At 46.7% G+C, this 23,232-nt stretch overlaps 1 protein-coding gene across 2 annotated transcripts in view; it reads left to right on the forward strand.

Annotated features, from left to right (window-relative positions):
- Window positions 1–17,659, forward strand: part of MYH9 (myosin heavy chain 9) — a 94,712-nt gene extending 77,053 nt beyond the window's left edge. For both annotated transcript variants that reach the window (XM_044986405.1, XM_044986412.1), the window contains 21 exons: window positions 14–145; window positions 778–984; window positions 1,587–1,724; window positions 2,843–2,966; window positions 3,819–3,990; window positions 4,575–4,787; window positions 5,255–5,399; window positions 6,006–6,212; window positions 6,749–6,853; window positions 8,766–8,918; window positions 9,320–9,568; window positions 10,063–10,275; window positions 11,054–11,266; window positions 11,659–11,820; window positions 12,142–12,270; window positions 12,586–12,674; window positions 12,867–12,990; window positions 14,569–14,777; window positions 15,281–15,389; window positions 15,749–15,921; window positions 16,133–17,659. In XM_044986405.1, coding sequence (XP_044842340.1) covers window positions 14–145; window positions 778–984; window positions 1,587–1,724; window positions 2,843–2,966; window positions 3,819–3,990; window positions 4,575–4,787; window positions 5,255–5,399; window positions 6,006–6,212; window positions 6,749–6,853; window positions 8,766–8,918; window positions 9,320–9,568; window positions 10,063–10,275; window positions 11,054–11,266; window positions 11,659–11,820; window positions 12,142–12,270; window positions 12,586–12,674; window positions 12,867–12,990; window positions 14,569–14,777; window positions 15,281–15,389; window positions 15,749–15,921; window positions 16,133–16,250 — 3,384 coding nt within the window. In that variant the 3' untranslated portion in view covers window positions 16,251–17,659. The remainder of the gene's footprint in view (window positions 1–13; window positions 146–777; window positions 985–1,586; window positions 1,725–2,842; window positions 2,967–3,818; window positions 3,991–4,574; window positions 4,788–5,254; window positions 5,400–6,005; window positions 6,213–6,748; window positions 6,854–8,765; window positions 8,919–9,319; window positions 9,569–10,062; window positions 10,276–11,053; window positions 11,267–11,658; window positions 11,821–12,141; window positions 12,271–12,585; window positions 12,675–12,866; window positions 12,991–14,568; window positions 14,778–15,280; window positions 15,390–15,748; window positions 15,922–16,132) is intronic.
- Window positions 17,660–23,232: the final 5,573 nt, after the last annotated feature.

Consider the following 23,232-nt stretch of genomic DNA (forward strand, 5'->3'; position numbering starts at 1 on the left):
TTTCTCCTTGCAGGTGAAACCCCTGCTGCAGGTAAGCAGGCAGGAAGAGGAGATGATGGCCAAGGAAGAAGAGCTGGTGAAGGTCAAGGAGAGGCAGTTGGCTGCAGAAAACAGAGTGACTGAGATGGAGACCCTCCAAACACAGGTGAATCTCCCTCACAAAACCCCAGATAGTCAAACTACTAGATGGCTGTTCTTTCACATAGCTGGTCCATGATCTACAAATGGCAGGATTCCTGCTTAAGTGTGTTAATTAGTTCTCTCTGGCTTAAGTACCCCAGCTCTCTTCTCTTAGTTCTGCAACAGTGAATAGCTGTTGCTCCGCTACAGCCATCATTTGGATTAAAATCTCCATTGACTGAGTATTGTGGAGAGTCACAGAAACAGAACATGGTCACTAACAGATTGTCTCTGGCTTGGAGTAGAGAGATTTTTTTTGTTTAGGAATAACATCTGTGTGTTTTTTCTTTGAGGGAGGAGCAAATCTCACTCACTCAGGAAGGGCAGTCCCAAGACATCTCTTAAGGGTTGATGTAACATATGAGATTGTGCTATACAAGTTTATGCAAGGGGATAAAACTTAAAACATGACATTCCTACTTTGGCTTTTGACTAGCAGCAGGAGACTCCTGGTCCTGCACTGAGAAGAGTCCATGTAAAAGGAAGAGCATATGTGCAAAATATAAGGAACGGTACCTGGGGTTTAGCACAAAAGTAAAGTCACCAAAAAGTTCAGTGATTTGGAACTTAAAGATCCTGGGTTTGTCTCCTGTGTAGCTAATAGCAGAGAAGCTGCAGCTGCAGGAGCAGCTGCAGGCAGAGACTGAGCTCTGTGCCGAGGCTGAGGAGATAAGGGCCCGTCTAACGGCAAAGAAACAAGAGTTGGAGGAAATCTGTCATGACCTGGAGGCCAGGGTGGAGGAAGAGGAAGAACGGTGTCAACATCTGCAGGTTGAGAAGAAGAAAATGCAGCAGAACATTCAGGTAACATCCTGGGAATGGCACCAGTGTGTGTGAATAAGGTGGTTGGTGAGTATCAGAATGGTGGTGCTGTCTCAGTGGGAAGGATAACAGAACAGGAGGCAAAAAATAGTGGTATGGAAGGTGGGGTCTGAACTCCACATTAACTTGTTAGGGTCTGTTACCTCACTCATGCCTTCAGGAAGTTGGCACAGACTGCTGACTGTGGAGACAGCAATAGGACAGTTTGAACTCGGGGGTCAGCTAAGCCTAATGCACATATAGCTATCTGAGATGACTTTCCCAGTTCTTAGGTAAGGGTTGAATATGAGGTTGCTCCTAGGTGGCTGGGTGGATCCTTAGTTAAAATGGTAGTCTCGAGACTATATATCCTCTCTAGCAGAAGCAGCAATGCCACTTTTCATATAATTTTATGTACTTGATTCTATTTATAGATGGGAATGCAGTGCGCTATATCCAACTAGTGGCTACAGAATTCCTGTATATTGATGATTGCTTGGAGGATGGGGAGACCCTCATTTTGAGGGTCAATTTGTAATGATTGTATTAATACTATAGTGATGACATGTGAGCAGTATGAATAACATGCCATGGGCCTTATTCAGGAACTAGAGGAGCAGCTGGAAGAAGAGGAAAGTGCCAGGCAGAAGCTGCAGCTAGAGAAAGTGACCACAGAGGCCAAGCTGAAGAAGCTAGAGGAAGATCTGATAGTTTTAGAAGACCAGAATCTCAAACTGGCCAAGGTAAGGTGCACACACAGCTCCCTACACAACAGCATTGGGGTGCCCAGCTGGTCTGGTGGGTACAGGAAGTCCAGCTGTAGCCACTCCTGGTATGTTGTGTCAAGGGAGGGGCTAAACTGGGTTTTCAGTGACTTGCTGACTTCCTGAGCTGAACACATTCCTGAAATTAGTTGCCAGTTTACAGGTCAATATGCAGAGACTGGTACTATGCTCAAGCAGTCTTGAGTGGGCCTGTTCTGTCTGATTATATTGCCTAGGGTGAGCAGCACATAGCCTAAAGAGCTCTCTTCACTTTCAAAGGGCTATCAAATACTAGTTAGTTATTTTTAAAATAGCTAGTATTTGGAATCTACACTGAATCCTGAAGTCTCCGTTATCACCAACTTGTAACTCCCTTTGGTCAGTGTAAAATTCCTTCCAGGGAATGGTCCTGTAAACCTGGAGATCAGTCTCTACTCCCACTCTGTCAGTGAACCTCTCTGAAGCCAGTGAGCACCCATTCCTTGTGTCCTGCAGAAGTGTGGTTGCTAGAGTCCAGAAGACTCCAGCCTCTGCCCCCACCCACTCTGGGACTCCAAGAAAAGAGTGCTTTATTTTCCCAGCTTCTTGGACTTGAACTGGGGTTCTATGACTAGTTCCGGATGTGGTTGGGGGGAGCAAGGGGGGATGGGGACAGGGGGTGTCAGATTCCTTTACTTATAATCAGGTACGCATGAGGTAGTTGGTCTTGATACTGTCATTGATTCAAACATTGCCAACCTAAAATGAGTTGTGGAGCCCAGTGAAAGAGCCGTGGAACATTCTTGGCCTAAATTAAACAGTATCTTAATTCTTAATCCAGGAAATGAAAGTGTAAGAGTTACACTGTCCCCGTATCCAACCCATTGTGCTGTAGCCTCAGAAGATCTTTGGTCACAGGATGATCCTGGGTTTCCCAAATTTTATATATAGGAAGTGTGGGTCAGCCACCACTCTAGCCAAATCCAAGACTGCGTTTGGGGTTTGTTTCTGTGGCAGGAGTCGGCACACGTGAACAGATTATAGCCTATTTCAATCTATACAAATGAGTTCATCCAAATTCCAGCACCAGATTTGACACTGGCTTTTAAATCCTGCAGGAGAAGAAACTGTTGGAAGACAGAGTATCTGAGTTCACAACCAATCTAACTGAGGAAGAGGAGAAGTCTAAGAGTCTGGCTAAACTCAAGAACAAACATGAGGCCATGATCACAGATCTGGAAGGTAGAGAGAGGGCTTGGGAAGAACTTGCTTATTTAGTATTGGTGTTCCTGTCAGTCAGGATTTCCTAAGTCTGTCAGACTGATTCTAGGTCTGTGGCCTCATTGGGATTCCAGTTAGCAAAGGGTTAATACTGTGGGACTGTAGTGGGAATGCTATTGATCAGTCTGATGGAACCTTTCAGTGGCTGGCTGGCTGAAGGTTATATGCCTTGTCAGCTGAGCTTTGGTCTAAATAAAATCCTCTAAACCAGCAGACTAATGGCGAAGAAAGACTGGTTCCATTTTTTTTCGTGCTGTGGGAGTGTCTCCGCTGTTCTGCTTCCAGTGGTACCTGTACACGGGGGTTAGTGCTGCTGCTGATCCAGAGTCTCCTTGTTAGTGCCATTCAGGATGCAGATTTAAAGATTTATTCACCTCTGATTGGTCTCTGTGGAAAAACTGCTGGGAGAAACGCAGCCTGGAGCAGCCCATTCCCTTTCTGTGGAGGGAGGGGAGCTATTGCTGAGCATCACTTTGTAGCTACATGTGCAGTGAGATATAGGTTGGGAGGAGCATGGCACTGTCTTCTCTGGCAAAGGCATCCTCATGAGGAGGAGAATAAGGGAAGCTGGCTGTAAAGTAAGAACCTGGAACATCTTCTGGACCTCACTTCTAATAGGAGTTTCAGATTGGGGGCAGACGCTACAGGTCATTGGAAGGACATATAGTATCCAGCAGGGTGGTGGTTAGATGCCATATTACAAAAGATTCAGTCACTCAGTCTTGCTCTCTTGCTGATGCATCATGCAGTGTCTTAAGAATAAATATCTTTATTTATGCTACTGTGTCCCTCTTCCTTGTCTGTCTCCTTCAGAACGTCTGCGTCGCGAAGAGAAGCAGCGGCAGGAGTTGGAGAAGACTCGCAGGAAGCTTGAGGGAGACTCCACTGATCTGCATGACCAGATTGCTGAGCTGCAGGCTCAGATTGCAGAACTCAAAATGCAGCTGGCCAAGAAGGAAGAAGAACTACAAGCAGCCTTGTCTAGGTGAGGCCTCACCACTTGATCAGAGTTTCTTGTCCTGTGTTGCTTATCGGAGTAGGAACTGAATGGAACAGGCTTATTTGACTGTAAAATCAATGCATTTAGCACTATAGTTCTTTTTACTGCTGATTCCTGCCACGGACTTGTGTGCAGCAGTAGAATATGAACATGCTGGGAAATGCCCATGGTTTCCAGGACAACAATACATTCAAGGGGGTTAGCATGGGCAGCTTAGTTTTACTGAACAGATACAAAAATCAACCTTGAAAAGTCAATGCTTAAGTTACATTCTGCATTACAAATTAACATACATTATGTGGTCCCTTCTCTTCTGTCTTCTCCCACCTTGTCAACATTCCTTTGTCCTCCAGTCTGAACTAGCTAATCTCACCTCTCACTCTGGCAGACAGAACTAGGGCCTTTAATTGTGGACGGAATAAGACCAGAAACTGGGACCTTGGCCTCACAAACCAGTGCAGAGCACTAACCTCTCTCCTATTCACTATTTTGTGATCACTTTTCTGGAGAAAGGTGGTGGGTCACTCAAGCTCCACGTGGCTAGAACTGTATTGCTGTGTCTTATGCAGGGTGGAGGAGGAGGCAGCCCAGAAGAACATGGCTTTGAAAAAGATCCGGGAGCTGGAATCTCAGATCACTGAACTGCAGGAAGACCTGGAGTCTGAGCGGGCAGCTAGGAACAAAGCAGAAAAACAGAAGCGGGATCTGGGAGAGGAGCTGGAGGCACTGAAAACAGAGCTAGAGGATACACTAGATTCAACTGCTGCACAGCAGGAACTCCGGTAACTGCAATACTCAAAAACAGTGGTGCTTTGTGAGGTAAACCAGGTACTAGCATCCTCACCATGGGAGGAGAAGACTGAGTACTTCAGCAACTGCAGAGATTTAGAGAGGCTAGAGTGAAATGAAATGTGTGGTTAAGACTGCAGTCTCTCACAAGATGATACTTTTCCTGGTTTGTGAAAGTTGATATTTTCCTAATCCTAGAATGATAAGGCCCCAGAACTGTTGTTCTTGCAGCCAGTGGGCAAAATAGACTCAATCTGGAGGACACTTTTCTCCAAGCTTTAGAGTCACAAAATTTAAAGATGGGCAAGGCTGGACTCTGATAATAACTCAAGGATTGTTTTATCTTTTCATAGCTTGAGTTTCTTAACCGGTACCTGGTTATCTCTGTCAAAGATGCCAAGCTACATGGGAATGCATGTTCCTTGGTCTTGTCCATTAAAAATGTCTGTGGTTTTTGCAGGTCAAAACGGGAACAGGAAGTGACTCTTCTGAAGAAGACCCTAGATGATGAAGCAAAGACCCATGAGGCACAAATCCAGGAGATGAGGCAAAAACATTCACAGGCATTGGAGGAGCTGGCAGAGCAACTGGAACAAACCAAGCGGGTATGTAAGAGAACGGGAGTCATAGTGCTGCATCAGACAATCCCTCTGGAACAGTAGCTGCTGTACAACAGGGGCCAATATTTAAAGCTTCAGAGGACTATGGAAATACATCCAGTCAGTTATAGAATGGTAACTAATTTGTCTCATGTTTTTCTCTCCCCCTTCCCTCCCCCGCTCACTGCTGCCCCTTGCCACAGTAGATACCCTGAAGCATTATAGTTACCCGTAATATGTTGCACGCAGTGCTCTCCTCTCTCGCCCCCCAATATAACTGTACTGCATAGCTGTGACACTCTAGTTCCTTTCACTGATGGTACTTGCTGACCTCTGGTCCCTGCTCTTACTGTGACTGTAGGGAGTTTAATTTGCTAATCTGAACTACAAGACTGTCCTCAGTTTTATCTTCTCCCCATGACTGTTACTACTTTGAGTAGGTAAATGTCTGTAGTTTTTCAGTGGCTGGGTGCTGAATTCTAACTACGGGATCTGCTTTCTTGAGTAAGCAGACAGGGACTAACTGTGAAACACTATTTGTTGGCTATTAGAATAAACACCTCAGTGAGAGTAAAGACCCACTACATCTGAAATCTGCTCTTTCTCCTTCAGGTGAAAACGAATCTTGAGAAGGCAAAGCAGACTCTGGAGAGCGAGCGTGCTGAGCTGTCCAATGAGGTGAAAGTGCTTCTGCAAGGCAAAGGGGATTCTGAGCACAAGCGAAAGAAAGTAGATGCCCAGCTCCAAGAGCTACAGGTGAAATTTACGGATGGTGAAAGAGTGCGGACAGAGCTGGCCGAGAAAGTCACCAAACTCCAGGTAAGGGTCCATGAGTTTTCCTTAGCTCCTGTGGGAGCATGTTATGGGAAAGGTGGAAAATGACTGCTTCAACTATTGCTGCTCACTCCCTCCAACTCAGTGGACACTGCCTCATGGTGCCTTCATGTAGGGATACCTGGTGAAAATAACTGCGATGGGTGGGAGGCATATTGTGATCCAGGAAAGAGCAGAGACATGGTGCTGAGGAACTGGCATATCTAGTCTTGGGGCAGGTCAGTGTAAGAAGGCAAAGTATCAACAACTCCTCTCTGTAACCGAGTAATTGTGTAAAATCTCCCATGGGCTGCAGCAGAATGGATGGCCAGTGCAGGCCTTCACAGATGGGGAAACTTGAATTGAGGTTCTATCAATATCTTATTCAAGGATTCCATCCTTGGCACTCTTAGACATATATAACACATCCTGTTTGCTGTGAAGAAGGTGGCTTTTTCACAGGTCAAAAGCTGCACATCTATTCCTAGTTTGTTTGTTTGTGGTTCCATCTGATAACTGGCATGCTTTAATTTCTCTTGCAGGTCGAGCTGGACAACATTACAGGCCTTCTGAATCAGTCTGACAGCAAGTCAATCAAATTAGCAAAAGACTTCTCTACTCTGGAGTCACAGCTTCAGGATACCCAGGTGAGGTGTGGGAGTTGCAGCATCCTCATATACTGTATTCATCATACTTGCCACAGTAGTAGAGCACAGAGCAGATCTCAGCACTAAATACCCATGGACTGCTGTGCATCAGGTGTTTCTGGCTGATGTGATACGCTGAGTGGGTCCCTTCAGGAATGATCCCTCTGTCCTCTACCTGCTCCATCAATAGATGGAACAAACTTAACTTCCCTTACCCCAGGATTAGAACCATTCCCATCACCTTCCCACTTGAGTGCTGTGTGCTCCAATGCAGTGTTCTCACTTTAAGATCAGTGGTGGTTTTGGTGCACACTGTTTTTCAATTATTTTTCATTTGTAGCTTCCTGCAAAGTCCATAGTGACTGCACAAAGTAGCCTTATTTGGTAGTGAAGGGGAAAGCAGTACATCAGATACATTTGAGTGTTTCAGAAAACCTTATTCTGTTTAGATGGGCTTGGATATAAATGCCATTTAAGTATATAGGCCTGCAGACAAAGGGTTGAGTTGTGGGGATACTCTACAGAATGATGAAGGTGATCAGATTGGACCCAGTATTCATCTGGCAGAGTAAACGGCATGTAGATGGAATATAACTATATGCTAAACTGGAAGGTACTGAACAACAGGGAGGACACATCATAATCCAGAAAGGATTAATTGGGAAGGAGCAAGTTAGAAAATAGTCTTAGTACTTGTTGCTTCTGGTCTTAGATTATAAATTCTTCACAACAGGGATTCTCTTATTATTTGGACAGCACCCTGCACAATGGTCCCAATCCTGCTTGGGACCTAGGTGTTACTATAATACAGATAATAAACAGCTTATCCAAAGTTACTTTTGAAAAGGTTGATAGTGGACCTCTGATTAGAACAGAGTGTGCGGCAGCAAAAGGCCAGTATAGTTTGGGGCTTTGTATGCAGAAGCAGCACATCTCTATCACCTCCCTGCTCTGAGATTCCTCTGATGCAGCCATGCTTAGACTATTGCCTTCGGGTCTGGGCATCTCGTTATGAGAAAGACTGACCAATTAAAGATGGCTCAGAAGAGGAACTGATTAAGGGGCTGGATGGAATCTTTTATGTAGAACTTGGCTAAGTGGGGAATGTGATGAGCCTACAAATCTGGGGGTGTAAATGCCAAGGAAAGGAGAATTATTTAGTGGTCCATGGGTACAACTCTGAAATGGAGGGGGAAAGCTTAGGTTGAATATCTGGGGGCTGACTGTAAGACCTGTCAGTTTGTGGAATAAGCTCCATCTCTTATTGACACCTAAACTAGACCCAATATTAATACACCACAGAACAGTTGTGCATTGGCAGGGAGATTGAAGAGATCAGTATCTTTAGGTCATCTAGTCCAAGTAGTGGCAGCATGATTTAATCAATGTGAGTGCTGCCCTAGGACAGTTTGTAGATCACAATCAGTTATCTGAGCAGTAGTGTTAAAGGCACCAGCTGCTTAAGAGAAAATTATCATTAACCTGTTCTGATTTTCAGTATTAAAGTCCATCATGAAATGGGGATGGCAGAATACAGCTAACTGCCAGCATGAACTGTTGAAAGGAGTTGAAAAGCTTTGTGTGCTGTTTGCAGAGAACCCTGGAAAGGATTATAGGGTGGCTGAGCCAGGAGGTAGTTGCTAGCACTTGTGCATCTCAGCTATACATAGTAAAGGAGTGTCCTTCAATAGTTAGAGTAGGACTGGAAATAGTTGTGGGTGTTCTCCTTGGCTGTACGCTGACTTGCTGAATGACATCGAGCAGTCATTTAAACTCTATTGTTTTCTCTTTGAAAGTAGGATTCTTAAACTGAATCTCATGAATTGACATCCATGTGGGGTGGTTGGGGCTTGTAAAGTTCCTTGGCCTCCTTAAATGAAAGGCTCTAAATGTCAACGTCTTTGCTGTGTAGGAGCTGCTTCAGGAGGAGACTCGCCAGAAGCTGAGCCTCAGCACCAAACTGAAGCAGGTGGAGGATGAGAAGAACAGCTTCAAAGAGCAGCTGGAGGAGGAAGAGGAGGCAAAGAGGAACCTGGAGAAACAGATCTTTGCCCTTCAGCAGCAGGTACCGAACCTGCATCTCGTAGAACAAACCTTCCTCTTGGGGGGCAAATAATAAGCACAAAGCTGATTCCTAGGAAATCTAGATTCAGATGGAGAATGCTGGTGCAATCTGGATTTGTTAGCAAAGGAAACTATATCCTGAGGAAGCAGGTACCTTGCAGGGCTCAGGCAACAAACTCCTGATAGAAATCTAAAAACATTTAGCATTGTATCAGAGAGAATCTTCCCTAGAAACACCTAACTATTTGAGGAGAAGGGGGACTTTGTCCCACACACCTCATAAGTCTGACTAACATGATCAGTTCAATTCTAAGGGAATAATTTCTCATCTCCCCCCACCCACACTAGAGGTCTCTGTGGATTGTCTTAATCTCTGTTCTCTTCCCCTTCCCCCTCCCCCAGGTAGCAGACACGAAGAAAAAAATGGATGATGGCCTGGGCTGCCTGGAGGCAGTGGAAGAAGCCAAGAAGAAGCTGCAGAAGGACTTGGAGGCCATGAGCCAGCGTTATGAGGAGAAGGCAGCTGCTTATGACAAGTTGGAAAAAACAAAGACCCGGCTGCAGCAAGAATTGGATGACCTCATTGTGGACCTTGATCACCAGCGGCAGATAGTCTCCAACCTGGAGAAGAAGCAGAAGAAGTTTGATCAGGTAGTGTCGGTCATGGAATATACAATGGGGAGTATCTTCCTTCCCAATACCGCCTACCACAATATAAACATCTGTTTAGGGAATGCATATTCCTTTCTGAACCATAATGGGGGTGAGGAGAAGGAAGCTGGCACTGGTGGAAATTCATGTTCCTTGCATGTGAATTCTAGTTTCACCTCTTGTCCAGGAGGACTGAAATTTTCAGCCTCCTCTAACTTGTATAAGTGTTTGGGAGCAGACCCAGGCCGTGGGCAATTTGCAGCCCTCTCTTTGGACTTGCATACAAGTAGTGACTGTGACTACTATAGAAGACTACAGTCAGTAGAGTTCTAGTCCCAGCCCTGCCAATCAAGTTGGGAGCCATATGCTTAGCTCTCAAGAGCCATGTTCTCTGCATTACCCTTTCCGCCCAAATCCGAGACACTGTCTGGAATGGCACTTAGAGATAAGCCTAGCTCAGCAAACCTCATAGCAGTCATTCTCTCTTCCTTCAGCTGTTGGCAGAGGAGAAGACCATCTCTGCCAAGTATGCAGAGGAGAGGGACCGAGCTGAGGCAGAAGCCCGCGAGAAGGAGACCAAAGCCCTGTCCATGGCCAGAGCCCTGGAAGAAGCCATGGAGCAGAAGGCAGAGCTGGAGCGGCTCAATAAGCAGTTCCGCACAGAGATGGAGGACCTGATGAGTTCCAAGGACGATGTTGGCAAGAGTGTAAATATACTGTTAAAACATCTCCCTGTTAGTGTGTCACCTGCATCCCAGCCTGTTGAGCAGTTTCATTGAGAAATTTGCAACGTAGGAGCATTTGTAAAGGAATGCAATTGGGAAAACTGAACACATGCAGTGGGCTTAGAAGTAGGAATAGATTGTTTTGGTTTTTTATTGGGTTTGAATGAAAGGCAAGAAGGAGAGATGGGATTTGAATAGCGTGATAAAGGTGCAAGCTGGGCATTGGCTAAGTAAAACCCACTATCCATTGTGGAGAGACAAGAGAGGGTGCCAGGTGAGCCTGGCATTTGAAATATAGGGAGCCAGCCAGAGAATGGGAGACTGACTCAAATATGAAGATGCTAAAGATTAATGATGGGGGGGAGGCGGGTGTTGAAGGGGAGTTTGAAGCACTTCCACATCTTCAGCAACGTGACATGAGTGTTTCATGCTGCAGAGAGATCAGGACTGGCCTAACACATGCTTCCCCTTTAAATTTTCTCAGCATGCCTGATCAGAGGGAAGAGGAAAATGCAATAGCTGAGGTCAAGGTTCAGATTAAAGGCTCTCAAGTATGCAAGGAACTTTCTTTAGCCTTAATAAGGAGGCATCATGGTGTTAGTACCAGGAAACTGAGGGTGATGCGGCAGGAAGGGCAGCAGAGTCTTTGCATCCTTTCCTCAGCGAGCTGCTACGATGTTGATCAGGATGCCTCTCTGTTCCTGGGGTGGGTGAAGTTGGTGGCTGTTTGGGTGATCTGATGTGTGTGTTCATGCTGCAGGTTCATGAGCTGGAGAAATCTAAGCGAGCCCTGGAACAGCAGGTGGAGGAGATGAAGACCCAGCTGGAAGAGCTAGAGGATGAGTTGCAGGCCACAGAGGATGCCAAGCTGCGGCTGGAAGTGAACCAGCAAGCCATGAAGGCACAGTTTGAGCGTGACCTCCAGGGCCGGGATGAGCAGAATGAGGAGAAGAAGAAACAGCTGATTAGACAGGTCTGCATCACTCCACAAATCCTGGAAGCTGTCTGCTCAAAGCGAACTGCTTCCCTTCATCTGCCCTCAGACAGCTAGACACTGCCTTTCCAGATCTAGCCAGTGCCACTCCAGGAATTCCTTTTATTGGGAGGCATTGCTAGTGCTACAAATCACTCCCTGGTGTGTGCCCCTCATGTACCATTGTCACAGCACTTGCACTGTCCATCAAGCCAAGAAACCAGAATAGTGCTTTATTGCTGAGGGAACACTGTCTGAACTCTCTCTCTCTCTCCCTTATTTCCTTCCATCCCCACCAGGAGAGGGAGTGAACTCTGATTATCTCTTTGTGGGAGATGAATGGTTCGTGCTGGCTTCTTTGGTTTCCACTGATGCCTTGTTTGTCCTACCAGGTACGAGAGATGGAGGTGGAGCTAGAAGATGAGAGGAAGCAGCGCTCCATGGCTGTGGCTGCCAGAAAGAAGTTGGAGATGGACCTGAAGGATCTGGAAGTCCAGATAGACTCTGCCAACAAGAATCGTGATGAAGCCATCAAACAGCTCCGCAAACTGCAGGTGAGGGATTTCAGTCCTGTGTCTGCTGCCTATGTGGGGGCATGGGGTAGAAACCTGGTTTTCCCTGTCAGAATCATGCATTTTCATCACCTGAGCGGTGTGGCACAGCATTAGAACCTTGATCTGTGCAACAGTTCAGTTGGAAAGGTTCAGCAGCAATTCAGATGTCTCTGTAACCCCAATCTGTGTTAATCCATTAATTTATTCCCCTATTGGTGTTGCAAAACCAGAGCAAGCTTTCCTTCCTTTGTACCACTGCTTGTGTAATGTAATGACAGGAATGAAAGATGTTCTCTGAAGTCTGTTTTGTTATCTCTGCAGGCTCAAGTGAAGGATTACATGCGGGAGCTGGAAGATGCACGCACCTCCAGAGAAGAGATTTTGGTCCAGGCCAAAGAGAATGAGAAGAAGATGAAGAGCATGGAGGCTGAGATGATACAAATGCAGGAGGTAATGGAGCCTGCATTCAGGCAGGAGGGGCCTATTCACTTACTTTAGCCAAGGAGTAAGCTGCTGTGTGGCTCCATAAGCCATCTCTGAGCACAGCAGTAACCCCTCCAGTACTAGGTTCAGTTTCCTCCGCATAGTTGGTCCTTTCTTGCCAGTTGAATAAGAGTGACTCAAACACAGGGAGTCCATGTGGAAATACAAAACACTAGTCATTTTACTTCTTGGAATCACCCACTACTAGTAGCTGTTTGTCCTCTGATCTGCATTAATTGCTAATTTCACATTGCATCACTGACCGTCTCATTTTCATTCCAGGAACTTGCAGCTGCTGAACGTGCCAAGCGCCAGGCCCAGCAAGAGAGGGATGAGTTGGCTGATGAGATAGCCAACAGCAGTGGCAAAGGGTGAGTAATAGCTCCCTTTGTTGGGGAGGAGAAACTAATTTGGGGAGGTGCCCTACATAAGCATATACTGTAGCCTGTATTGTAATAGTCTGTTAGATGCTTACTATTGTGTAAGGCTATAACTGGTGGGCTTTCTGTAGAAGTGCACTGCATCACCACCGTCCAGTACTTAATTCTTATTGTCATCGTTAGAGCCCTGGCCTTGGAGGAAAAGCGACGTCTAGATGCCCGGATAGCTCAGCTGGAGGAGGAGTTAGAAGAGGAGCAGAGCAACACAGAGATGGTCAACGACCGGCTCAAGAAAGCAAACCTTCAGGTACCTGCTCAGGGTCTTCCCACCAACTGCCTGTGTAAACGCCCAAACTGAGTTCTGGATGAACTTCCTCCTGTCTTCCAAACAGTACAGATTCACAAAGTGCTTTACACAGCAGTGTCTGTGCACTGCTGTAGATAAAATGGGATAGCTATTCAGTGCTCACTGATGGCTCATACTGACCCTGGAATGTTATAACCTCTTTGTAAGAGAAGGAAAGTAGCTGGGACTGTCCCCCAAACTCTTCAAGAGTTCTGTCTGGTCATCCTTTGTATTAAGGGGTGACTGATTGTCCCCTATCAACATTAAAGATTTTGCTGCTTATCCATCTCTGTATTGTATTGAAACAGTCCCACTCTATAGAAAATCATTTTCACTGCATCTTCCAAAATGATTAACTTTAGTGTGTGTGTGTGTGTGTGTGTGTGAGAGAGAGAGAGTGTGTGTAAGCTTTCTGGGGCAGGGACCATCTTGTTCTGTTGGTACAATGCCTAGTATAATGGGGACCTGGTCCATGACTAGGATTCCTGGTTGCTACTGCAATACAAATGATATATATTGTCCACCTCACCTAGAGAGTTAAAATAACCTGTCTGATTGCAAAAGTGACTGAGATTAGTAGTTTCACCAGAGGCAGATCTGCAAGTTCATTCCTAAATGGGAGCCAGGGGAGAGGCACACCAGTGAGAAGGGAGAACATGACCAGCCATAGGAGGAAGGGAGGTTACAAGAGAGTGGATGCTAGGGCATGCTCAGAACCTAAAAAAGGAGAAGCAGCTGAGTTGGCCATTACACAGGGACTATGGGAAGAGGACAGCCACACTTACTACCTGCTCAACTTCCAGTATGGGGTGGGGAGGGAATGAAGATGGGGGAGGGGAAGGGGTGATACAGAAGCCAAATACTAGAGTTCTGTCTGGTTCTTGGCCCAGTAGCTAGTCAAAGCTAAATTTTGGTACACTTTTACCAAGGAGCTCTTTCATTTCAATGGACTGATGATGTAAAGCAGAGCTTCTGACCTTCAGAGGCAGTCCCCATTATGCCATGTAGTCAACACTGACTATGTATCGGACAAAGTCCTGGGCTGGAAGTGGCTTCAGTTTCTGCTACCATCCTCTTGAAAAGAAGATCTCTCGAGTCTGCTCCTGGGTAGCTGAAATGTGAGGCTGTCCTAAGCATGTGGCTCTGGCACACGATTTCTGGTAGATCTTTCTTATGGGGGCAGCTGGATGCTACATTGTAGGGCAGACTGTTACTGCCACAGCACATGGCCTACAGCTGAGTTTGGCTGGCAAAACCAGCCCCAGAGAAGGGGACCTACCAAACTTAACTCTCAATCCGTTCAGCCTGCCCTGGGCGTTTCTTGAATGAAAACTTGAGCAAACCAAAACAGGCTTCTAGGAGAGTTTGTCCTTTTGTGACTATGGAGAGCGTTATGCTACGTTATACAGTGTTAGTCAAGCTAGACTTGTACAACATACGCTTTTCCGCTCACGCTGGAGGTCCTTCCTCCAGCATCCATCGGCGAGTAGTCTTCCAGCCCAGAACCCTCCTGGTATGCTGAGTCTTTTGTCTCCCCAGATCGATCAAATAAATACTGACTTGAATGCCGAGCGCAGCAATGCCCAGAAGAACGAAAATGCTCGCCAGCAGATGGAGCGTCAGAACAAGGATCTTAAGGCCAAGCTGCAGGAGATGGAGAGTGCAGTGAAGTCCAAGTTCAAGGCTTCCATCACTGCCTTGGAGGCCAAAATAGCACAGCTGGAAGAGCAGCTGGACTTAGAGACCAAGTATGTTCTAGCAGAACCTCCTGTCGTGTTAAAAAGCCACCGGCCCCTCTGCTGTATTAGCACAGAGCAAAATCCTACTCTTGAGTGCTGTGTGCCAGCCTCTTGGAATGAGTGCTCCATCTGGTTATCAGGAAAGAGTAGCTCCTCTGACCTCCCCCATTCTCGCAGCAAAGGCCACTAATTCCTAGCCTATCAAGCTTTGCCATTCTAGGAATTGTAGCTCTAATTCAGTGTGACCCCTTAGCATCCCCCTCAAACTCTGGCAAAGAGGTCAAACTGACTAGCTAGTGCCTTCTGGGCATCTCCAGGAAACCTGACTTCTATTGCCTTTGCTTTGCCAACTCCCTGAGTGGAGTTCTTGTCTCCTTTCATTCCCCTGAGGTGTAATGACTGGCGAAGTCTTGTTCCTAACCCAGATACATGAGTACTTTCTGTCGGGGTTAGTGCCCAGAGGGTCACCGGAGATAATCTGCTGCCTGAGCTGACACTGTATTTCTGCACAGGGAGCGCCAGGCTGCAGGCAAACAGGTGCGCCGTACTGAGAAGAAGCTGAAGGATGTCTTGTTGCAGGTGGATGATGAGAGACGCAATACTGAGCAGTACAAAGATCAGGTATGCGCAAATTACACAGCGTAGCAGTGTGGTCTCCTGTATGGTGGAAGGAGAGTGGTGAAATGTGGTGCAGGCTGGTGGCCTTCTGTGAGAGCCCAAGCTGAAACATCTGACCCTGTTGTATGAAAGAGGCAGCTTGTACAGTGCTTCCTGCACTAACAAGCTGAAGCAGAAGGAAAAGCTTAAAACTAAAATAAATCCAAGTCCAGGCAACTAACCTCAGGGAGCAAAGAATAAGAGTAGGTGCCATTAGGAACTCAGCTTCCTTCTGGTGTAACTCCCTGCTGCAGTGCTGGAGCCCCCACAAAGGGCTAGGAGTGAGCTTTCTGAAAGGCTGACTTCTCCATTCTGCTCTGCAGGTAGATAAGGCAAACGTGCGCCTGAAGCAGCTGAAGCGCCAGCTTGAGGAAGCAGAGGAAGAGGCCCAGCGAGCCAATGCATCCCGCAGAAAGCTGCAGCGTGAGCTGGAGGATGCCACTGAAACAGCTGATGCAATGAATAGAGAGGTCAGCTCCCTCAAGAGCAAACTCAGGTAAGGGCAATCAATCATGCGTGAGAAATCGGCTCCCACCCCAGCAAGCTTCTGTCCTAGCCAAAAGCAGACACTTCAGTGACCAGATGTGCATCTTCTCCAAGGAAGCAGTGTGGCCAGGTCCTTCTTTGCCCTTCCTCCCCCAGAGCATAATGTCTGACAGACAGTAAATAAATTCTGTTGCCTTGATTTGCTATTAATCCCTCTCTAGGCGTGGGGACCTGCCATTTGTCGTGCCACGCCGGATCGCCAGAAAGGGCACAGGAGAATGCTCCGATGAGGAAGCAGACAGCAAGGCAGATGCTGGTGATGCCAAAGCTACTGAATAAATCTTCTCATCTGACCCAGGTTACACCTGACCGAGTGACCTACCCACCCCTCCTCCAGTGGTCTTCCTGCAAACCACCTCCTGGGGAACACAGAGCCCATCCAACATGTTTTGTGTATCTGGAGCCATTCGGCACCTGTGTTCCTCATTTCCTCCTCTTCCCAGCTTCCAAGTTCTCTTTGTATTTAATGCCAAAGAGTTGGGACTCTAAAATCTGACCAGCAGAGTTCAGTGACTACATACACCTGTAGAACTGTCCATGCCATGGCTGCTGGTGAATCTTTACACTTGGAAGGAGAGGGGTTAGGGAAAAATAAAAATTTTTTTGGCTGTAAATCTATTTTTCTTCAGATCCTAGTTTGATAGATGCAAAGAGAGCCCGCTCCTCTATTCCCCCCCCCCCCCTTCCCCCCCCCCCCCCGTTTGCTTTTTGGCAATCATGTTCAGCGACCTCAGACTTCTGCCTCTTTAATCTGCCCACCCAGATGGTTTGGAAGCAGTTTCAGGAATAACGGGGTGCTTTGGCCATGGCAATTCACCCTTTCTTCTTTCTAGAGCCCACACGTTCACAGGCAGGGGTGAAGGAAGGAAGCATCTTTCAGGATCACCCACCTGGGGGACTTGCCAAAGACTTTTTCTTTCTTGTTCTTACTATCTGGCCAGATCTCGGAAGTGCAATGATGTCCTGGTAGTGTCTCTGCTTCTGTCTGCTTGGCTTTTTAGCTAAGGTAGTGTGGACCAGTAGCTGGTGACAGGGACAGAAAAACCAGAAGAATCTCTGTGTGCTTGTCTGAGAATCTCTTGAGGACCAAATATATTGAATGGTAATGGACCGAATCTAGTGGAATTAAATGTGTCGGTGGGAGGGGTGAGGAAGGGAGGAGAATCCCTCTTTTTATTGACATGTCCAAGCCTTTTGTGTATCTGCTCTGTAACCAGGGGATGGGGTTAGTTATTCTGCACCATTGACTAAGAGTATATTAAAAACCCTTTAATCTGCACAGATATACGTAAAGGGCCTTTGTGTCTCTTGTAATAAGTAATTAAAAAAAAATAAAGGTCTTTATCACTGCCTTTCTATTGGGACCTTGGTTATATAGAGATAGTCTTTACTTTTCTACATCGTACACTGGTTGCTGGATTTACCTGTATTCTTAACCATATTGTATATGCTGCATTTAGACTTACTTATGAGCAAAGAAAAATAATTAAAAATATGAAGCTCCAATACTGTGTACCTGAAAGCGCTCTAAATTCAGGCACCTGTGTCCCGATTGCTGTCACAAAGGATTTAAAACCTTTTTTATATAAAAGTGCCTTAGCATGTGCCTCAGCTGTCACCACTACAGTCAGTAATGGTTTACCGGTGCTCCACTGATGTTACCAATAAAGATTATCCATGTGCTGCAATCCGTGTGCTTGTGTTGCTGTTCCACCTTTCCTGAAGGCAGTGGAGGAAGCCTGTGGAGCTGCCAAAGGAAGCAGTCATATGGAATCAAATTATCTGTCCATCCTATCAGTATTGCCTCAGGAGCACGTAGGCACCAGGTGATACTACTTAGCCCAACTTCCTATCAAGTATGAACTAGCATCACAGTACCCAAAGAGACTTCTGGTCTGGAAGCTTTTCTCCAGCAGTGGCCAAAGGAAGATATAACACCTTAACTATGCAAGACTAGATCCAGGTGGAGAAGGTGTAAAATTTTACCTGACCCAGCTGGCTCTGTTCATGGCCTGCAGAATGAGGATGTAATTGCTCTAATTGTAGAAATGCTATGTCTAAGCTTTGAAATAACGTATGTAGATGTTACCTACCTCCCCGCTTCTCCCCCAGTGTTGCGGGGTGATAGGAAGGTCAATTCAGCAAAGGAGTAATGGAGAGAGCTAGAATAACCTTTCTAGTGCGGTGAGTGTGCTCTGTAGAGTCCCCTCTTTCCTTTAACGTTCTCTTCCCTTCCCTTCCACCCTGCCTCCCAAAGAACCTATTCCTTCCAGCAGTTCCAAAGGAGATGCACCTTTATACCCCTTTCCCAGGGTAGGGCTCCAGCACTTGAGGCCATCGTTTTTCTTCTCCCATGCCCTCCCAGTCGCCCTGGCTGTTCAGATACCAATGGATAGATGTGATGCGAGAATCTGGAGGATGGGGTCAGTATCCGTGCTACAACTGACTGCCTTCTCCTTTGGGGTTGCATTGAAGGTTGAATATTTCTGCAGGTTGGGGGGTATTTACTGACATGGTACATCCAGGTGTGCAAAGGGAAAAGCTACCCTACAGCATGGCACAGAGACAGAAAATAACATCAAAGATGACTGGTCTCCATCCAGGTAGGTACTAGGTATGCATGATATTTGGAAGAGTTACTCTAAAGTCACTGTTAGTACAAGCTGCACTTAAGAGGTGGGCTTACACCCTGAACTGAAGTGTACAGTGTCGGTTGCAAAATCCAGGGGAAGTGCCTTATGTTAACCAGCAGATGGCGTTTAGAAATTGTTAGCTGCTGCTGCTGCAGAGGGGGAAGTGTGTGATCACAGTGGGGTTAGGACAAAGAGGAGGGAGGAAGCAGCTGTCACTCAGTGGAGCAGGGAACCTAGAGCCCAAGGGCAGGAGGGGGGGATTCTTGTCGATGCAAGTGCTGAAAAGGAGGGGGTTGATCCTCCTACTGGAAAGAACAGAGGCAACCAGTGGAAGAGGCAATAGGTCTGAAAGCAACACATCTGCCACTACAGAAGTGGGCCCAATCCCACAAATCACTACTGATTGTAAACTAGTTTCTATACTGCTTAAGAAAGTTTGCAACCCCCATTAAACTTCAAAGCAAAACATGTAATGCTTGCATTTTGGATGAGAAGTTCCTTTGCATGTGAAAACCAGTTAAAAGCATCCTTCGCGATTGCGTTACTGGAGCCTTGTATGAGAAAAGACAAGTCTCGTGGGAGACCACGCTTTAGCAATGCGTCTGCCACTGCATTGCTCAACCACATGGCTAATCAGATTTTGCAAATACAATGAATACTTACTAAGCATGAGCTGGAATTCCCCATGAGAGCACCTAGAGCAAACAGGACACAACAGTGCTAATGCTATATGAAATACAAGCTTTGCAGTATGTGAAACACTTGCTGATTTGCTAATGTCTCAGGGGCATTCTGTTAAAACCAAGACTTCACTCACTTTGAACTGAGTGTATTATGCAAATAAATGTAGCTGTGGCCTTCACCAAATTTAAACTGCTCACTGCAAAATGAGACTTGTTCATAGCTATGTTAAGCACATGCCCGCAAAATGGCTTTGAAATACACATTCAGAGGTGGGGTTCCTCTTGGGGTTGGAGTATTCTTTAAAACAAGGAAGTCTCTATTATCGAGAAAATACCTCTCACAATTGCATCAGTTCAATGGATTAACCAGATTCACTGTCCCACTCAGGTAACTGCTAGGACCTGCTCCAGAATTCTCTCAAAATTGAGCAGGTAGCTATTTTGAATCGAAGGGTCTGGGCCCATCTCGTAGCTGTATGGCCAGAATGGCTATAGCTGAATTAAACTGTCTCCACTCCTTCAAAAGCATGAAGGAATTTCCATTTTCCTGCCGTATCAATGCTTGGACTGGGAAGAACCAGGTCAGCAGCCAGCTCTACTCAAGGAAAGGTGATGGTGTGGGGATAGTGATATGCCCCCAGCTTTGTCTAGCACAGGATGCTTAAATGCTATGGTAACAGGTATAGCATAGACAAGAGGCAGCATGACAGTACAGGCTCGTTTTGGGTTGGCTGCCTGACTGGGAGTTGCTGTCAGTCAGTACTGGCTGCTGCCAGCAATGTATGTGCATGCAAGCCAGGCTGGAGCCTATCCACCTCCTCCAGATGCTCTTGTGTAATATGGGATACCTGCCCTGGCCATACAACTCCCTCTTACACCTTTTCCCCTATTTGTACACTAGCCCACAAAGGGGTGGGTTTTAACCCTTAGCATGAAATTTTCCTGTCGTGTCTACTGAATCATGTGGAGTGCAACCTTGATCTACCAAACTCCCCTTTGCTGCTGTTGGTTATGCTCCCTCAGCCTGCACATGCTGAAGTTCACTACCTGCAGATTTCCTGGAACCCGTTAACAGCTCATCAGTCCAGCTTTCCCAGGGCTCGGGGTGCTTGTGTTTGAAGGGAGGAGCTCTTTGCTTTTCTCAGTGGAAAATAAATTTAACAGTCCCTAGTGGCCTATTTCACTCATTGGTTGATATCCCACTCAGCAAGAAGCCACCACTGCACTACCTGATGGGGAAAGGGTGGAGGGGTGATCAGTGCCACACCCCTGCCCAAACTTTCCTACTAAGTGAAGCTCTGATCTTGTTGAGGTAGAGGGGAGGAGCCTTAACATTCCTATCCTTAGACTAACTGGGTCTATAAGAGCAGGGCTCTGGAATGGGGCATAGTTCACCCCTCCTTCGACTCTGAGGGAAAGCAGTTGTCATAAGTAGTCCTTTGTACCCTAACTCCTTTAAGAACATGACACGGGCTGTCTAAGCAATGTGGTGGGTCTCCCAAAAGCAGGCCCAGAGGCAGGGGTGCTGGAACAATTTGTACAGTGGGGGTGCTGAGAGCCACTGAACCAAACTGTAAACCTTGGATATGATGGAAACCACTTCAAGCCTGGGGTATGGCCACACCCTTAGTTACAGAGGGAGTTTTGCATGTATTTAGGAGTGACTTTCTCTTTAAAGTATCCAGCCTGGGACAGAGTCTGGTGGTTTATATGGGGAATCATGGTAACTGGTTCACGAAAGCCCCAAAAATACAGCCCCCAAGGGCCTGTCTCTCTCCTGCCTCAGGCCTGCAGGGCTCAAGTGATGGGGCTGTTTCATTGCTGAGCAGACTTAGGGGCTGGGCCGGGCCGGGCTGCGCATTTACACAGCAGTGAAACAGCCTGGCCCCATGAGACCAAGTCAGCTGGCATAGGCCAGTCGCAGGTGTCTCGTTGCTGTGCAGCTATACGCTAAAGCTGCTATTCGTTTTCAACAGGTGAATGGTTACCAGTGACTTCATTGCTTTATTACGGCACTAAGCAAGAGCAGCAGAGAGATGAAATGGGGAAGACGTGTCTCAGCTATTATAGAAGGCTAGACATTGAAATAGTCAGACGCTCTCCATTATGAGTGGCTTAGCCTACTTCTCTGTCTGCACTGGGAAATATTAGAGAAAGTTCTGGCCATTGCAGCCACCAGCTCAACTACATTGGTGAGAGCCCCAGCCTCGACAAGGCTCTGCCATTGTACTATAAGGCTGAACTTGAGAATATCAGAGCCTCATCTGTGCTAGGGCTTCCACGGGGGGGCAGTTTAACTGGGGGTAGCACTAGGGGTTTACAGGCCGTAGACAACTGTAATGAGTTGGTAAAGGGATTTAGATGAGGAATTTGAACAACCTCCATCTTCCTCCTCTTCTCCCCCACCCCATTGATTCAAAAGGCAATATTGCTTTGGAACATACGAAGTTACAAATGGTTCCCCTTTGCCTAAACTATACATATAGATGAAGTGAGACTAGTCCAGGGGTCGGCAGCCTTTCAGAAGTGGTGTGCCAAGTTTTCATCTATTCACTCTAATTTAAGGTTTCGCGTGCTGGTAATACATGTTAATGTTTTTAGAAGGTCTCTTTCTATAAGTCTATAATATATAACTAAAACTATTGTAAAGTAAATAAGGTTTTTAAATGTTTAAGAAGCTTCATTTAAAATGAAATTAAAATGCAGAGCCCCTTGGACCGGTGGCCAGGACCCTGGTAGTGTGAGTGCCACTGAAAATCAGCTGGTGTGCTGCCTTTGGCACTCATGCCATAGGTTGCCTACCCCTGCTCTAGTCTGTGTGACACACATCTTCTGGCTGCTATGTATAAGGGGAAGGGGAAGGAGAATGAGTGATATTTGACTGAAAACCTCAACACAAGATACTACATGTCTGAGGAGAGGTGAGGGCTGAGCCAAAGCTGGGTCTTAGGGTGACCAGATGTCCCAATTTTATAGGGACAATCCCAATTTTGGGGTCTTTTTCTTATATAGGCTCCTATTATCCCCCACCCCGTTCCAATTTTTCACACTTGCTATCTGGTCACCCTAGTGGATCTTGATGTGAACTGTGAAGCAGAGCTCCAGGTTAGACTCAAGCACTGCTGCTTAGCTTGAGTTCTGTAAGTGACATAGCCTGGGCAAGTTTCGCTGTTTGCTTTTATCAGCTCACTGTACGTGCCACTGGGTTTTCCCTTCCCTCTGTGGTTGTCCAACCCTGCCTCCCTCTTGAATCCAACCCAGTTCACTTTATCTCCTAGCCACAGTAACAACTGTGCTCCACACATCCTCCTCTCCCTGAGCTGTTTGTTTGTAGCTGTGGCCAGGGGCACCCCCAATCAGGATTGGGGCCTGTTGGAGTGGGTGCTGGACAGCATGGTTGACAAAGCATAGGGGATCAGAGAAAAGTGCTGAATTATACTTGTCCTAGAGGCAAATTTCTGGGCTCTCCTCAGATTAAAGGGAGTTTGCTCCCGGGTGGGCAGCAGCTGCTCTTCCCCCATCTCCAGCACAGGATGAGAACTGAGAGTCTCGCATGCAGCTCCTTGCAGCTCTGCTAGGCAGAGGAATAAGGCAACTTTTGCCCTCAGGAGCAGATCTCTCTGCGCTCCAGCTTCCAGCCGCTCATTTATTGCACTTTGGTATGGAGCCTTGCTGGGGTCAAGCTCTGGCCCTGCTTCAGCTTCGCTTATGCTGCTGCTAGTGCTACCAGATGGAAGTGGGTGGAGGTACCAGTGGCCCAGAGGGGAACCCTTGCCTGCAGCTTTGCAGACAGCACTCCAACTATTGAGCAGGGGGGAGGGACAAACAACTCTATTGGCTCTAGCACTGGTAGGGCTATAGCATCTGAGAGAGATCCCAATGAGGCTGTACCCTACAGGCCCTGGCCCAACACCACAGCCCCTTATGGAAGATTAATGGGCCCTT

The sequence above is a fragment of the Mauremys mutica genome, chromosome 1 (genome assembly GCF_020497125.1).
Source record: "Mauremys mutica isolate MM-2020 ecotype Southern chromosome 1, ASM2049712v1, whole genome shotgun sequence".
In the NCBI taxonomy this organism is placed as follows: domain Eukaryota; kingdom Metazoa; phylum Chordata; order Testudines; family Geoemydidae; genus Mauremys; species Mauremys mutica.